This window comes from Gigantopelta aegis, chromosome 11 (assembly GCF_016097555.1).
Source record: "Gigantopelta aegis isolate Gae_Host chromosome 11, Gae_host_genome, whole genome shotgun sequence".
In the NCBI taxonomy this organism is placed as follows: domain Eukaryota; kingdom Metazoa; phylum Mollusca; class Gastropoda; order Neomphalida; family Peltospiridae; genus Gigantopelta; species Gigantopelta aegis.
In genome coordinates this window covers 3,524,828-3,543,231 of record NC_054709.1, presented here as the reverse complement: position 1 = coordinate 3,543,231, position 18,404 = coordinate 3,524,828, and the positions used below count along the sequence as shown (strand labels likewise).

The following is an 18,404-nucleotide window of genomic DNA, read 5'->3' as shown; positions in this document are numbered from 1 at the left end:
AACCCCCAACTCATTGAAAAAGCCCCCCCCCCCCCCCCCACCGGAAAGTCCCTTGGTGTACCACAAGTACACAGCATGCACAAGACGAAGTAACAATGATCATCACAATAACGACACATTATAATTTGCATTTACATAATGATATGTGATGAAATATCCATATACATAAATTATTAATACATTACATATACATATATAACATATACATATACATTTGCATTATTAATAATTGTATTATTATCCGACGTGGTACAGAAAATAGTACCATCCATTATGAATATTAAAACATGCAATTGAAACATGTTTTATTGCTTTGAAAAACAAATGGATTAGGGACATGTTTTCCAACTTACTAGGCAAACATTTAATCAACATACCATCCATTATAAAATGTTACCACCGTATATAATCTATTTAATGCTAGTCTGAACCTACCAACTGCCAGCAGAAAGTTGGCCTACTCGACGGTTGCGTTGTAATTTCCCCAACACTCGACTTACGACGTGTGCGCTCAAATTAACAACTAATGGGTTATACGACGAGAATCGAGTTGTAAGAGCGCTCAGACTAACAACTAATGGGTTATACGACGAGAATCGAGTTGTAAGAGCGCTCAGACTAGCAATTGGACAGTCGTAGACGCCAGTCTAGAGATCAGAAAGTTGGCCAACTTCGTCGCAGCATTTGGTAGTTTCACCCTGCCCTCATTTCAAAAACAATATGGCTGAAAACATATCATTTAATTTAATATAATGACCTTAATAATTATTCTGAATTATGTATCTAGTATTTCAAATTCTTTCTGATGGAGTCCACATGACAGTTAGCGCACAACCATAACAAAAATTCACATGATATATATGTATTATGAATCTAATGGCGTGTACCAGTGATGCGATTTGTAGAAACGATTTTCAGCAACATTACTGTTACTTGTGTTAGTAAACAATTGGTGGGCTGTGGCTGTGAGGTTATGGTAATTTTCTATTAATAATGCCTACTTTCCTTATTTCAGGCGCATGTGCAGGACATTTTTAGCGGGGGTCTAGACTGTGGCACCGAAGTTTTTAGGGGTCGAGTCATCCTTCCTGTAAAATATATTGAGAAAAACGAAACATTTGTCTGAACAGGGAGCGGCTTCGACCCCCTTCCCCCCCCCCCCAACACCCCCACCCCCAAAAAAACCCACGTCCACCTGCACATGCCATTGCCTAATTACTACACGTTGCGAGGTAGTTTGTTCAATTTTAAACACAGGGCATGGAAGTGCCATTTAGGGTTTGCTCGCTTAGCTCTCACCTTGTACGGGGATATTTATTACAAATGCTCATCACAGGTACCCCCCAAAACAACAACATAATAATACGTATATATTTAACCCCTGTTTTACTACTTTTGTGCTCGTAATATTTCAGCCAACCATATCGCTTGTTACAGATTGTACAAGTCTTAGTAGACTCAGGGATGTAAAAACAACACCAAAGTACCAATTGCAATGTTTATGGACACAATAATAAAATTATCGCACGATGATTCGGGGTTTTTTTTAAATCAAAAGATAAAAGATCAAAACACCATATTTATCATTTAGGAATTCTTCGATCCCATCATGAGGTAAGAACATGGGCCATCGAGTGTTTTCGTGAAATACACTTTGGGTGTTTCGTGATACAAACTTCGGGTATTTCCGTGGAACAAACTTCGGGTATTTCCGTATAACAAACTTCGGGTGTTTTCGTATAACAAACTTCGGGTGTTTTCGTGAAACATACATCGGGTCTTTTTGTGATATGTTTGTGATCGGAACCATCTTCAACAATATTAAATTATGATGACCCATTCAGCTTCGTCAACAGTCTTCTGTCGCCCATCACGTTCCCTAGGGTGCGCTCGGGTTGCGCAGCTGAAGCTTGTAACGTCCTGATCTGCGCATGCCTGCTTAGAAGCCTCCATCACGGATTGTGACTGGTGGAGAGCCGTGGCTGACTCAGATTGGCGAATCCATATCTCGTTTTCTCTGGGTTTGGCTCGGTTCGTACAGTAAGACGTGTATCTATACCTCGGCGGTTGACTGGTTTCCCTGCTGAAAAACAAAACGAAGGAAAAAATCGTTAACAGTATATTAAAAGCCGTGTTATGTGTTATCCTGTCATTAGGAAAGTTCAGACATAATTTTGATAAAATAAAGTTTCTGTCTAAAAACCACAATTAAAAATCTCAAGTTAAAAACTTAATTTTACATGAGGAAAGTTAATCTAAGTCCGTTATTTTAACGTGTTATCTTTATCAAAATTACCATGTTTGTCATCCAATAGCCGATGATTAATAAATTATTGCGCTCTAGTGGTCAGGCCTTGAACTTAAGTTTTTTCAGTGGTAGCCCACCGGGCTACCAGGTTATAAAATCTAGTAGCCCTTAGTAAAAATTGGTAGCCCCACAAAGTTCTTTAAAAGAAAAGAGAAAAAAGAAAATTATTTATTTTTATTTAAACGTTTTAGGGTGGGTTTTTGTAAATCATGAGCAAATGGACAAAACAAAAAAACCGACAGTATTTATTATTATTATTATTATTATTATTATTATTATTATTATTATCATCATCATTATTATTATTATTATTTATTGTTTTAGGCCTAATCTGGTAATGAAGGCTTACAAAATATTATTGAAACACTTCATACGGTTTTCACGAGTAGAACTCAGCTGTCTGCTAATCGTACGATTTTCAGATCGATATTGCATATTTTAATACTTAAAATGGCTGCAACTATGTTCAATATGTGTCATTTTGAAGAATCTTAAAGCCGCACACCCTAGTTCCATCCAGCGAAAATAAATTATAATTTGGTTAATCTACAAACCTGTAACACACTTAGATCACGTTTTTATCAAATGGAGTGAAAAAGCAGGTTTTATATCGATAAATACCATGGGAATCCCCATGTCCCAATTGCTTGAAATAATTTTGAAAGTTAGTATTCTGATGTCACCGGTAGATGTCGCTCGAAGCACAACAATGCCTACGTCACGACAAATTTCGCAGAGTGCGCACAGACTTGGGGTGCGTTCTTTTCACCTCTCCTGGACATGTTCCAACTGTTCTGTCCTGGTTGTATCCCCTCTCCAGATATCGTAAGACTTAGCAAAATTATTGGTTTTAAGGGTTTGTAACATTTTGTATTGAGACACTTACTTGTCTGAACTTTATTGTTACTGAAAATGTTCACGAACTGTGAAGAAAAATCTCACAAATGAACAACAACAAATCAGATGTTGATTGCGCGAACCGTGCACGAGAAAACAAACCGAACCAAAATGATAACGGTCACGTGGTATACCAACGTCTGTGACATTGAAATGGAAATATCCCGTCTAAAAATAGATTAGACCTCGTCTGCTCAACGTTTTTTTCTCAAACGTGCGTGCGTTTTTAAGAAATACGAAAAATGCATTTTGTGGTATTACAAAAACCAGGATTACCAGGATTACCAAAAAACACTTCAGGTGAATGGAAATGTATATTCTAAATAATAAACGGTAAGTAAAGTGCAATTTTATTTGTGAAAAAAATGGGTTCAATAGCGAAAAACAACGCCGTAATGGTTAACAACTAGCCGTAACTAGGGTGTGTCCCTTTAACAAAACTTGCCTTTATTCCAAAACAATAGCAGTTTTTTTATTGATGACAATAAAATTGTAAATGCCGAAAGCCAATTATCCCAGATAGGGGAACGCCATGTGTGTTTGTGTTATCACATGACAAGGTCAGATGTCATTTTTACCGAGGTTGTCGTGCAAAGCAATAGCAAACGATAAGAGAGATTTCATTAAAATTAATTTGTAAGAAAGATTAATATTTTTAACATTGAAAATATTCGTTAATTTATACATTTATTTAACATAGTGATAGATATTAATTTTGTAAACAATAATTTGACAATTTACATAGGTGGCCTAGAAGGAAATAAACCGCGATTGAATTATGGTTTAGTTTAGACTTCAGCTGCAGCAAATAGTTTTGATCATACAAAGCGTTTCTTATAAGTAGGCCTCAGACCACAATTAATTTCGCTATATGTTTCTATATAGCCTTAGTGGCTATAACATTTTTATTAATATCAGCAGGCCCGTGAAGTTTTGTATGTACCTTTGCCTGCATGGGGGACACATACCCTGAAAAGGACAACCCCTGTTGTCCAGCTCTTTCTCCCAGCATATTGGTTTAAACAGACACACCCTCTAAACCAGGTCGGAGTACACCCATTTTACACAAAAAGCACTACTTTTGCATGGGCCGGAATTACCACAAACAAGTCTTCAATGTCAACAAGTTACACATGTTTACAAACTACATGCTATCCCCTGTCACTTCAGTCAAACAGTTGCCACTTCATAGCTGTCTGCCATGAAATAATCACAGTCAAACAGCAGACTACTTGCGCGGTGAAACTTCCGGATTTTCGACAACCAAATGGGAAGATAACTGTAATCTGAGGCCAGTAGGCGTAAAAACAACGGGCCGTCTTGTTGATCGTCATAAATGACTACAAATAGTTAATCCATGACCCAAATTAAAATTCCATGACCCGCACGAACCATGTATATCTGGTCACTGAATTACAATTCCGCTATGTTAAAAAAAAAATCCTACCACTGGCAGATATACTCCTTTATTTCATTAAATCATATTGCGCAACCGCCATCTGTGGGTCACACTAGGGGAGCAATTAACCTCTACAGAGACTCCTGACAGCAGAGAGCGCGCACATGAAAGGTGGAATTTCAGACACGTCTTGTTGATTGTTGAGTGACTGGACTTGCCAAAACATTTGGTAGCCCGGCGGACTACCAGGGTTAGACAATTGGTAGTCCGCGTGAGAAATCGGTAGCCAAAACACCCCGGGCTACTGCTAAGGTCGAGCCCTGGTGGTGTCGTTAAACAAAACAAACTTCTTCTTGTTATCTTGACCCTATGTAAAACGGAATTCCCTCAAAATCGGACGTTTTTCGCGGCCCCTTTTTAAATATCTGTACAGAAGAGAACCTCCCTAAACCAGATACCTTATAAACTAGACTTTACTTGGTATAAAGGGTGTCCGGTTTAGAGATGTTTAACTATACGATTAGGAATTCACAAATGATTCGTCTATTAGACTTACAAAAGGCTGTTCATTCATTTCAACTTTTTTCATGATTATATTTAATTAAGGTTCAAGCACGCTGTCCTGGGTACACACCTCAGCTATCTGGGCTATTTGTCCAGGACAGTGGGTTAGTTGTTAGTGAGAGAAAAGTCTGTGCAGTGGCCTTACACCTACCCACTTGTCGAGAGAACTTGTTCTGGGTAGGAGCAGGTATCGGGCTGTGAACCCAGTACCTACCAACAGCGCTCGAACTTAACAGCGGCACCGACGGTAATTGCCGTCGTTGATATATAAATTGCCGTAGGTAGAGAGCATCACCGATGGCACTTTTGTGCCGTCGGTAAAATGCCTCAACATTGGCGAAATGTATATACCTGGTGTACATTATCTGCCAATATTTAACATTTGCACATTTAAAAGATGACTACATATAACAAGATAGCCTTTCAGTCAGGTTTATTTTCTGCAAATGTCACTTTAAAAAAAAATGCCATAGGCAGGCTCAAAATCGCAGTCGGTGGACTGTTTCACCCTTTGCAGTTCTTTTAAAAATGTCTGTGGGAGACAATTTCTTAAGTTTGAGCCCTGTACCAGCCTTATGTCCGATGACTTAACCACGACACCACCGAGGCCGGTACCGGGCTGCGAAGCTAGTACCTACCAGCCTTACATGTATGTCATATGGCTTTTTTCTCTTTTTTTTAATATTTATTTTCCCCAGTCCATTCTGACCATGTCAAGGTTGGGGAGCCTTGAATTCATGGCTTAACCATGACACCACCGAGGCTGGTAATGGGCTGCGAACCCAGTACCTACCGGCCTTATGTCCGATGGCTTAACCACAACACCACCGAGGTCGGTACCAGGCTGTGAACCCAGTACCTACCAGCTTTATGTCCGATGGCTTAACCACAACACCACCGAGGCCGGTACTGGGCTGTGAACCCGCCTTATGTCCGATGGCTTAACCACAACACCACCGAGGCCGGTACCAGGCTGTGAACCCAGTACCTACCAGCCTTATGTCCGATGGCTTAACCACGACACCACCGAGGCCGGTACCAGGCTGCAAACTCGGTACCTACCAGCCTTATGTCTGATGGCTTAACCACGATACCACCGAGGCCGGTACCGGGCTGCGAACTCAGTACCTACCAACCTTATGTCCGATGGCTTAACCACGACACCACCGAGGCCGGTACCGGGCTGCGAACCCAGTACCTACCAGCCTTATGTCCAATGGCTTAACCACGACATGTAGGTTAGTCGTTAAGCTGGCCTCGGTGGTGTCATGGTTAAGCCTTCAGACATAAGTCTGATAGGTACTGGGTTCACAGCCCATTACCGGCTCCCACCCAGAGCGAGGTGTAACGACTCAGTGGGTAGGTGTAAGGCCACTACACCCTCTTTTATCTCACTAACAACAAACCACTAATAACTAACCCCCTGTCCTGGACAGACAGCCCAGATAGCTGAGGTGTGCCCAGGACAGCGTGCTTGAACCGTAATTGAATATAAGCACAAACGTTGTTTTTTAACAATTAACAACTAACCCTCTGTCATGGACAGACAGCCCAGATAGCTGAGGTGTGCCCAGGACAGCGTCCTTGAACCGTAATTGAATATAAGCACAAACGTTGTTTTTTAACAATTAACAACTAACCCTCTGTCATGGACAGACAGCCCAGATATCTGAGGTGTGCCCAGGACAGCGTGCTTGAACCGTAATTGAATATAAGCACGAAAATAAGTTGAAATGAAACGAAATGTTAAGCCATGGGTTGTAATGACGGGACGAGCTGTCTCAGTAAGGTCGGTCTGGGATCGATCCCCATCGGTGGACCCATTGGCCTATTTCTCGTTCCAGCCATTGCTACAACTGGTATATCAAAGGCTGTGGTATGTACTATCCTGTCTGAGGGATGGTGCATATAAAAGATCCCTTGCTGCTAATCGAAATGAGTAGCCCATGAATTGGCAACAGCGAGTTTCCTCCCTCAATATCTGTGTGGTCCTTAACCATATAACCGTAAATAAAGTGTGTTGAGTGCGTCGTTAAATAAGAAAAATTCCTTCCTGTACTACTTTCAACCCACAGCCTAGGCCCATTAGGCTAGTTCTCGTTCTGTCCAGTGTTCCACAACATAACAAAGTGTAACAAAGTGTCACAAAGGCCGTGGTATGTACTATCGGTAACCAGTCAATTCGTACCATAGTCATTTCGTACCCAATTTTACCATTTCGTACCCGAGTCATTTCGTACCCTGGTCATTTCGTACCATAGTTATTGGGTCAATTCGTACCATAGTCATTTCATACCATGGTTATTTTGTACCATGTCTGTTTGGTCATTTCGTACCTTGGTCATTTCGTACCTCAATTATTTATTGTACAGCTTAGTTGACTGATAGTAAAATATCAAATTACTGATTTAAAAAATAAACATTAGGCTAATGCAGCTATATTGAATCCCCACCCTTAAGAAAGAAACAAACAAACAAATAACAAGAAAAAGATGATATATTACTTTCAAACATTTCCGTCCATCATATTATATTAATTACCAACTAGCACTTTGTGTTAGAATAACATATCAAGATTTTCTAAGACAAGCTGATCTGAGAAAAACCTTAATTACCCACAAAGAGGAAGGGTGCCAGAGTCACACAAAAGGTGCTCTTCGAAAATTGGCCACTTTATAGTGAATGGAAAATCAGTGTCGGCTGCCTGTTGAAAATCAGTTCCAGATTGGTGCATGCTGCTGATCACTGACACCGCAACGCTACTGATTTCAAGAGTGTTTTAACCGTAGCTTGAGTATAGTGCTGTGTTTTGTTATGAAATGTGAAATAAAGTTATAATGATTTCAAGATCGTGTATATTTTGTTATACTTAATCATAGACTAGACCACACAGTGATATTCTACATCGATACTGATGTGACTGTTGATTATAACGATTGTTTATCCAACAGCAATAAGGCAAGCAAAGGCAGAGAATCTGTCGACAGTGGGCTAAGGATGTAAGCCTATGTAAGATGGTGTGTGTGGGGTGGGGGGTGGGGGGGAGGGTCTCGTATCATATGAATGATCGTCAGTGGCAATATACATATGTTCATTTAAACCTTTGCTCACTTTACAAGGTATGTTTACACGTCAACGTTTATTCGTCAACAATAAAAATAAGAAGTGGCATACCATGACAAAAATAAGATACCTAGTATGAAACCACTATGGTACGAAATGACCAAACATTATGGTACGAGATGGTAAAAAGTAGGTACGAAATGGCTATGGTATGAAATGACTGTGGTACGAAATGACCAAAACACTGGTACGAAATGACTATGGTACGAAATGGCCATAAACTACGGGACGAAATGGATGGTATGAAATGACTAGTAACCGTACTATCCTGTCTGTGGGATGGTAAATATTAAAATGACTAGTAACCGTACTAGTGTGTATGTTTTGTTTGATGACACCACTAGTGCACATTGATTTATTAATCATCGGCTATTGCATGTCAACCATTTGGTAATTTTGACAGTGTAGAGAGGAAACCCGCTAAATGTTTCCATCACCCCACAGACAGAATATGTCCCGCCCCTATAATTAATTAATAAAGGATAAAACTTTAATAATTATTTTCTTTACTTATGCTAGCAAGGTCTGTCGTTAATACATACTGTACCTATATCCGTTGTCGCTTTTTGTAAGGGGGAGAGGGAGGGGTGTGGACAGTTTTTGCCCGAATTAAATGAAAATGTGCGACTCGGGATGACATTTTTTTTTCATATTAGCATTACTGCCGAACAACCGGCCTCAGTGGCGTTGTGGTAGGCCATTGGTCTACAGGCTGGTAGGTACTGGGTTCGGATCCTAGTCGAGGCATGGGATTTTTAATCCAGATACCGACTCCAAACCCTGAGTGAGTGCTCTGCAAGGCTCAATGGGTAGGTGTAAACCACTTGCACCGACCAGTGATCCATAACTGGTTCAACAAAGGCCATGGTTTGTGCTATCCTGCCTGTGGGAAGCGCAAATAAAAGATCCCTTGCTGCTAATCGGAAAGAGTATTCCATGTAGTGGCGACAGCGGGTTTCATCTCAAAATCTGTGTGGTCCTTAACCATATGTCTGACGCCATATAACCGTAAATAAAATGTGTTGAGTGCGTCGTTAAATAAAACATTCCTTTCTTTCTTTCTTTTACTGCCAAACAGTTATGCCAATGAACAACTACGCAATTTTGAGGGTAGAATGATGGAAATATATGGTAAAAAGGCCTCAGGTTAGCACATTTTGCCAGAATATATCTATCATTTTTGCCCGAATTTGAGTATTTGTTCCAAACATTAGGAGTGGGCAGTCCAACCCCCCCCCCACCCCCACCCCCATCTCGTACTCTTATGGGTAGTACTAAACCAAATAATGTACAGCTAGGTCAAAGTTCGAGATGCACCCAACGTTTGATAGAGAAGTGAACGCCACGAGTCCTGTGATTGGTTATAAATGTGTGTTGGTTGTAAAAAAAAAAAAAAAGTTTCATCTTTGCAAAAAAGATATGCAATTGTATTTCATCTAGTACCACTGTGTCAAGTAGCCTTGTGCTTGATACATGTATGGGATTTGATTTGGTAGTATACACCATTATGGGAGTACGTTTTTGAAACCAAAAGTTACCCAACTGATACATAGTATTATTAGTGTTTACCCTTGTCCTTGCACCAACATGAAAACACAACTGCATGCAGAGAATCTAGATATAAATGTTTATTTGGAATGCATTGTCAATCATATTAGTCAACAAAAACATGTATCACACAATCAAAATGACACCATTACACATACACACGTGACACGAAAGGAGAACACACATGGCAATAAAAGCGTTCTTCAAAAATGGTATGACAAAAAAAAAACATTTATTCACAAAATCATCAAACATTACAAAATCTTCACAAATTTCCACTGAAACACATACACTAAATGCAAAGGTAAACGAAAATGGAATGTATGTATATAAACTTCACTCTATCGACCTCTGTAATGTTGGATATTTCGAACTTATCTTGAACTTTCAATACCATTAAACATGTTGGTTTGGTTCCTTTAACATCAATATAAAAAAATTTACAGTATGTAGTCAAATATCATTAAGGGACGGGATGTAGCCAGTGGTAAAGAGCTCGCTTGATGTGCGGTCGGTCTGGGATCGATCCTTGTCGGTGGGCCCATTGGGCTATTTCTTGTTCCAGCCAGTGCATCACGACTGGTATATCAAATTCTGTGCTATGTACTACCCTGTCTGTGGGATGGTGCATATAAAAAGATCCCTTGCTGCTAATCCAAAAGAGTAGCCCATGAAGTGGTGACAGCGGGTTTCTCTCTCAATATCTGTGTGCTCCTTAACCATATGTCTGATGCCATATGAGCGTAAATAAAATGTGTTGAGTGCGTCGTTAAATAAAACATGTCCTTACTTGAGACATTGTTATCTCAATGATGAAGGGAGATAACCCAATACTGGAGTCAAAATAAGCATAATGATTGTTGGTGAAGATTATGTAATGGAACATTTCACGACCTTGAGATATTCTGAGCTGACAATCGAGATACCAGAGGTTGAGATAACGTAGTATGAATAGGTGCATATATATATATGTTTGTGTGTGTATGTATGTATGTGTTTTTGTGTGCATGTATTTGTGCATGTGTGTATGTGTTTGTTTGTTTGTGTGTGTATGTATGTGTTTGTTTGTATGTGTGTGTATGTATTTGTGTGTGTGTATGCATGTGTGTATATCTGTATGTGTTTCATATATATATGTGTGTGTGTCTGTGGTGTTTGCGTGTGTGTATGTGTTTGTGTGTGTGTGCATGTGTTTGTGTGTGTGTGTGTGTGTGTGTGTGTGTGCATGTGTGTGTGTGTGTGTTTGTGTGTGCATGTGTTTGTGTGTATGGATGTGTTTGTGTGTGTATATGTGTTTGTGTGCGTGTGTGTGTGTGTGTTTGTGTGTGTGTATGTATGTATGTGTTTGTGTGTGTGTATGTATGTGTTTGTGTGTATGTATGTGTTTGTGTGTATGTATGTGTGTGTGTGTATGTATGTGTTTGTGTGTGTGTATATGTGTGTGTGTGTATATGTGTTAGTGTGTGTGTATGTATGTGTTTGTGTGTGTGTGCATGTGTAGTGTGTGTATGTGTGTGTGGTGTCTGTGTGTGCATTTGTGTGTATGTGTGTTTTATATGTGTTAGAGTGTGTTTGTATGTGTGTGAGTGTGTCTGTGTGTGAGTGTGTCTGTGTATATATCAGTGTCTGTGTGTGTGTGTGTGTATCTGTTTTATATATGTGCGAGAGTGTGTCTGTGTATATATCAGTGTCTGTGTGTGTGTGTGTGTGTGTGTGTGTATCTGTTTTATATATGTGCGAGAGTGTGTCTGTGTGTGTGAGTGTGTATGTGTGTGTATATGTTTGTGTGGTGTATGTGAGTGACTGGCATGCTTTTGTAGAGCTCAAGGTAAAAGTGACATCACTCGCGTGCACGTTCATGCTTTGTATTTAACAAAGGTTCAACCACACTGTCAACAACATGCATTTCAGCTGCCTGGGCTGTCAAAAACAAAGTTGAATTAAGTTGGCCCCCATAAAATGTGTAACATATGCCGTAATAAAAACACAAATATCATATGTCCATACATTTCAATCTAGCTCAGTTGGGAGCAAGACGGACATTTGGACAGTTATAACGCTCTTGTAATGTCAGTCGTGTTCTCTTACGTTCAAAGTACTCTGGGTATCACAAGAGCATTTTAACTGTCCAAATGTCTGTATAACGGCTATAATAGTGAAAAATATGCTGTAGTGTTTAAAAATTAGGGTGTGTCCCTTTAAAGCTCTAAGAGTGAAAAATATGCTGTAGTGTTTAAATACTAGGGTTTGTCCCTTAACAGCACATTGATTTATTAATCATCGATGTCTTCCAAGGAAAGCCACATTTTTCCATTAGGAACAAGGGATGTTTTGTATGTACATGTATATGCAGGTACCACAGCCTTTGATATACCAGTCATGGTGCACTGGTTGGACTACAACGAAAACAACCACAGAATGGGTCCAGTGATGTTGGCTCAATCCTACGACGCAAGCACCTCCACTGGGCTAGATCGATCCTATGACGCAAGCACCTCGACTGGGCTAGATCGATCCTACGACGCAAGCACCTCGACTGGGCTAGATCGATCCTACGACGCAAGCACCTCGACTGGACTAGATCGATCCTGCGACGCAAGCACCTCGATTGGGCTAGATCGATCCTACGACGCAAGCATCTCGACTGGGCTAGATCGATCCTACGACTCAAGCACTTCGACTGGGCTAGATCGATCCTACGACGCAAGCACCTCGACTGGGCTAGATCGATCCTACGACGCAAGCACCTCGACTGGGCTAGATCAATCCCACAATGAATCCAAAGGTTTACAATGTTAGTCTGTTTTGTTTAATGACACCACTAGAGCACATTGATTTATTAGTCATCAGCTATTGGATGTCAAACAGTTGGTAATTTTGACATATAGTCTTAAAGAGGAAACCTGCTACATTTGTTCATTGGTAGCCAGGGAACGAGAAATAGCGCAATGGGCCCACCGATGGGGATCGATCCCAGATCCCAGATCAACAGCACATCAAGCGAGCACTTTACCACTGAGCTACGTCCTGTACCCAAAAGGTTCAAGTCTTGAGTATCGGTAGGCCCTGGTCCACTCTTTAAGTCTCAGCTTTCTATCTCCATGTAAAGGCCTTGTATCCACTCTTTAAATCTCAGCTTTCAATCTCCATGTAAAGGCCTTGTATCCACTCTTTAAATCTCAGCTTTCTATCTCCATGTAAAGGCCTTGTATCCACTCTCTAAATCTGAGCTTTCTACCTCCATGTAAAGCCTTGTATCCACTCTCTAAATCTGAGCTTTCAATCTCCATGTAAAGGCCTTGTATCCACTCTTTAAATCTCAGCTTTCTACCTCCATGTAAAGGCCTTGTATCCACTCTCTAAATCTCAGCTTTCAATCTCCATGTAAAGGCCTTGTATCCACTCTCTAAATCTCAGCTTTCAATCTCCATGTAAAGGCCTTGTATCCACTCTCTAAATCTCAGCTTTCAATCTCCATGTAAAGGCCTTGTATCCACTCTTTAAATCTCAGCTTTCTACCTCCATGTAAAGGCCTTGTATCCACTCTCTAAATCTCAGCTTTCAATCTCCATGTAAAGGCCTTGTATCCACTCTCTAAATCTCAGCTTTCTATCTCTATGTAAAGGCCTTGTATCCACTCTCTAAATCTCAGCTTTCTATCTCTATGTAAAGGCCTTGTATCCACTCTTTAAATCTCAGCTTTCAATCTCCATGTAAAGGCCATGTATCCACTCTTTAAATCTCAGCTTTCTACCTCCATGTAAAGGCCTTGTATCCACTCTCTAAATCTCAGCTTTCAATCTCCATGTAAAGGCCTTGTATCCACTCTCTAAATCTCAGCTTTCAATCTCCATGTAAAGGCCTTGTATCCACTCTTTAAATCTCAGCTTTCTATCTCCATGTAAAGGCCTTGTATCCACTCTCTAAATCTGAGCTTTCTACCTCCATGTAAAGGCCTTGTATCCACTCTCTAAATCTCAGCTTTCAATCTCCATGTAAAGGCCTTGTATCCACTCTCTAAATCTCAGCTTTCAATCTCCATGTAAAGGCCTTGTATCCACTCTCTAAATCTCAGCTTTTCTCCATCTCCATGTAAAGGCCTTAAAGGCCTAAATCTCAGCTTTCCATCTCCATGTAAAGGCCTTGTATCCATCTAAATCTCAGCTTTCAATCTCCATGTAAAGGCCTAAATCTGTATCCACTCTCTAAATCTCAGCTTTCAATCTCCATGTAAAGGCCTTGTATCCACTCTCTAAATCTCAGCTTTCAATCTCCATGTAAAGGCCTTGTATCCACTCTCTAAATCTGAGCTTTCAATCTCCATGTAAAGGCCTTGTATCCACTCTCTAAATCTGAGCTTTCTACCTCCATGTAAAGGCCATGTATCCACTCTCTAAATCTCAGCTTTCAATCTCCATGTAAAGGCCTTGTATCCACTCGCTAAATCTCAGCTTTCTATCTCTATGTAAAGGCCTTGTATCCACTCTCTAAATCTCAGCTTTCTATCTCTATGTAAAGGCCTTGTATCCACTCTTTAAATCTCAGCTTTCAATCTCCATGTAAAGGCCATGTATCCACTCTCTAAATCTCAGCTTTCAATCTCCATGTAAAGGCCTTGTATCCACTCGCTAAATCTCAGCTTTCTATCTCCATGTAAAGGCCTTGTATCCACTCGCTAAATCTCAGCTTTCTATCTCCATGTAAAGGCCATGTATCCACTCGCTAAATCTCAGCTTTCTATCTCCATGTAAAGGCCTTGTATCCACTCGCTAAATCTCAGCTTTCTATCTCTATGTAAAGGCCATGTATCCACTCTCTAAATCTGAGCTTTCTATCTCCATGTAAAGGCCTTGTATCCACTCGCTAAATCTCAGCTTTCTATCTCTATGTAAAGGCCATGTATCCACTCGCTAAATCTCAGCTTTCTATCTCCATGTAAAGGCCTTGTATCCACTCGTATCCAGCTTTCTATCTCTATGTAAAGGCCAATCTCTAAATCTCAGCTTTCTATCTCCATGTAAAGGCCTTGTATCCACTCTCTAAATCTCAGCTTTCTATCTCCATGTAAAGGCCTTGTATCCACTCGCTAAATCTCAGCTTTCTATCTCCATGTAAAGGCCATGTATCCACTCTCTAAATCTCAGCTTTCTATCTCCATGTAAAGGCCTTGTATCCACTCGCTAAATCTCAGCTTTCTATCTCTATGTAAAGGCCATGTATCCACTCGCTAAATCTCAGCTTTCTATCTCCATGTAAAGGCCATGTATCCACTCTCTAAATCTCAGCTTTCTATCTCTATGTAAAGGCCATGTATCCACTCTCTAAATCTGAGCTTTCTATCTCCATGTAAAGGCCTTGTATCCACTCGCTAAATCTCAGCTTTCTATCTCTATGTAAAGGCCTTGTATCCACTCTCTAAATCTGAGCTTTCAATCTCCATGTAAAGGCCTTGTATCCACTTTTTAAATTTTAGCCCCAATTCCACTTAAAATATGGGCATTGAATCCATTGATGATTTTTGGGGTGGTGGGTTTTTTTCCATGTTTGAGCCAGAGTTCAAATTCAAATTACAAGCCTCAGACCACCCTGTGTTATATTTTTATTTACCTTTTTTGAAAGTGGGGTTAGGGGTGGTGTGTACATCTCTAAAATATTACTAACATTTTGGGGGTATCTGAAACTGGAATGAGAAAAAAAAACAATCAGCTGAATGGATCCACCGAGGAGGTTCGATCCTGCGACGCGAGCACCTCAATTGAGCACTCAACCGACTGAGCTAAATCCCTCCCAATTAGCATATATATATAATGGTGATTTGCAGAATCCATGCAGCTTAATAATGCATAAATGTCAGCCAAGAGTCTAAGATAATATACTCTTCAAAAAAAGTAGGGGAATATGAAATATTAATGTTAATATCAACTATTAGATCGAACATACGTTTTGATCACAGACATCATAGTAAAGAACGTTCAGGTCTGTTTATCAACACACCGAAACACATTCCATAGTTTGCATGTGTATCACGCAGTTGTTCCCTACACGTGTGTGGGATGTCATTCTCGATTTTGACAATTTCCAGGAAGGTTGATTAATCACTGTGGAACATTATTTCTGTCAATCTGTTTTTTTCATTCTGTTGATCATACAGTTGTTATTGTTTTGTTTTTAGTCATTTTTATTGTTTGAATTTGTGATTTACTGATTAAAAAAATGTCAACTTTCAAATTTCACTTGTGACCCCAAATCGTCCTTCAAGATCTTTGGTGGTCATAAAACCTACTGTAAAACTGAACTACCTTTCCCCACAGCTAATATACCTTACAATTTTGGCAACTGAAGAGTTCAGGCGCAAAACGCGATATAAACCATTTTCTTTCTCTTTTTATAGTTAAAGCCATTATTGTATGTCAGTAAGGGCTAATCGTAGGCCCGCTGATTTCCCACAAAATGTGATTGATCCTTATGAAATTGTATTGGGTAAATTCCGGGGTGTTTTTTTTTATCAAAACACGATATACGCCAATTAAAACAGTCACTTTTACTGAAAATGAAAAATGGATATATCGCATTTTGCACCTAAACTCTTCAATTGTAAATTCTTATTACAGTTCCCCATGAGCTCTTTTGAAGAGTATATAATAGTATAAGAGTGTTAGTTACTGGTTAAGGGGGTGCACGTAATACAAAGGGAGTATGATATACTCCGGGGCCTAGCTTCTATATACGCAGGTTTTATTCCATCGCCGAAAAAGTCTGTGTACCACCTGAAAATGCCAAGCTAGGCCCCTGATACCTCTATACTAGTAATTGAAGGGGAAAACAAAGAAAATGTGTTGAATGATACCTCAGTACATTTTAAAACTACGGCTATTTGGTGGCTAATTTTTAATGGAAATCCTTCCACACACACACCAACAGACAGACAGACAGAGAGAGATGGAGAGTAATGAGAGATGGAGAGAGAGAGAGAGAGAGAGAGAGAGAGGGGGGAGGGAGGGAGGAGAGAGACAGAGAGAGATGGAGAGAGAGAAAGAGAGACACAGAGAGAGTGAGGTGAGCGAGCGACAGAGAGAGAGAGAAACTGAGAGAGAGAGGTCTCTTTATGTGTGGTGTATGATGGTGCCCTCTGAGTACTGAGGACATGGGATGTCTATCCATTGGTTTAATTCCATCTTCATGTTTCTCGCCTTGGCAGAAAAAGTAATACTTAATGTTGCAACACATGCATTCAATAAAACAACATGTATACATTTTATTTCAAATAAATAAATACTGTAAGACTGAAAACAAGATCAGTCCTCAAGGTCAAGGTCAACATTTAAAACATCTGTTGTGAGCAATAGTTCATGTTTTTCGTGTCATTGTACATACTATGACAGAAATAGAATTAAAGTAAACGAGCATTTAACGCTGCATTAGCACATTTTAAACTGTCTATTTCGTGTTTAATGCTAGCGTCAGACTATCAACTATCATGATGGAGTTGGCCAATGGGGAAATGCCCTTAAAAATAGACTAGAACTCGACTCGATAAGCGTTACTTCTCCGACACATGTGCGTTTTTAAAAATATGAAAAATGCATTTCGTAGTTTTACAAACACCATGATGACCAGCAAAACGTTGGATATAGGGAAACAGATAACCTCAACAATAAAATACAAGAAATGTCTCATTTTAATCATCACAAACGGCTCTAGTAGTAACAAAAATATGTTGTAGCGTTTATAAACTAGGGTCTGTTACTTTAATATTGTTAGCATTAATTACTGCCGTCAAGTAACTTAAAGTGCTGCCGAACCAAGATACCAAATAGTTAATGGCTCAACTGTTCGATGTATGCACAGTGATATAAATATTACTTTTATCGTATTAGCAACACAACATACAATACTATACTCTCAGTGATGATAAATTAAGTACATATTATTTTTATTACAATAAATATAAATGATAATTCTTTAAAACAGGAATGAAATGAAGCAAGGACATTCTGAGCCGAAATTTTCCAAAGCCTGTTTTTGACTTAAAGCGTGAATCTGTATGTACATGTATTTACAATGCTTAAACACCTGCATTTAAGAAAAATAGGCTCAGTAAATTCGGCACTAAGAATTTTAACAAATATGTTTCACAATTAAGGCTGTAACAAAATTGATTACATGTGATTGGAAGGTAATACTATCTGTCTTTGTCTCGGTCTCCCTCCCTCTCACTCCCTCCTCGCTCTCTTTCTCTCTCTCTCTGTCTCTCTCAATATTTCTTTCTTTATTTCTGTCTGTCTGTCTGTCCATCTCTCTCCTATCTCTCTCTCTCTCTGTCTTTCTCTCTCTCTCCCTCCCTCCCCATCTCTCGCTTCATCTCTCCCCTTCTATCTCTTGTTATCTCTCTGTCTCTCTCCATATCCCTCTATACATCTCTCTCTCTCTCTCTCTCTCTCTCTCTCTCTCTCTCTCTCTCTCTCTCTCTCTCTCTCTCTCTCTCTCTCTCTCTCTCTCTCGTTTTTTTTTCCATCTTAGTGCCAACTAATTTTCTTTACATTCATACATGATTTAAATACATTG

The 18,404-nt window shown here is 39.8% G+C and overlaps 1 protein-coding gene across 1 annotated transcript in view; it reads right to left on the bottom strand.

Moving 5' to 3' along the window:
* Window positions 1–1,192: 1,192 nt before the first annotated feature.
* The window catches only part of LOC121385300 (thrombospondin type-1 domain-containing protein 7A-like), a 156,010-nt gene continuing 138,798 nt past the window's right edge, over window positions 1,193–18,404 (bottom strand). The window contains exon 26 of the mRNA XM_041515920.1: window positions 1,193–2,083. Coding sequence (XP_041371854.1) covers window positions 2,054–2,083 — 30 coding nt within the window. The 3' untranslated portion in view covers window positions 1,193–2,053. The remainder of the gene's footprint in view (window positions 2,084–18,404) is intronic.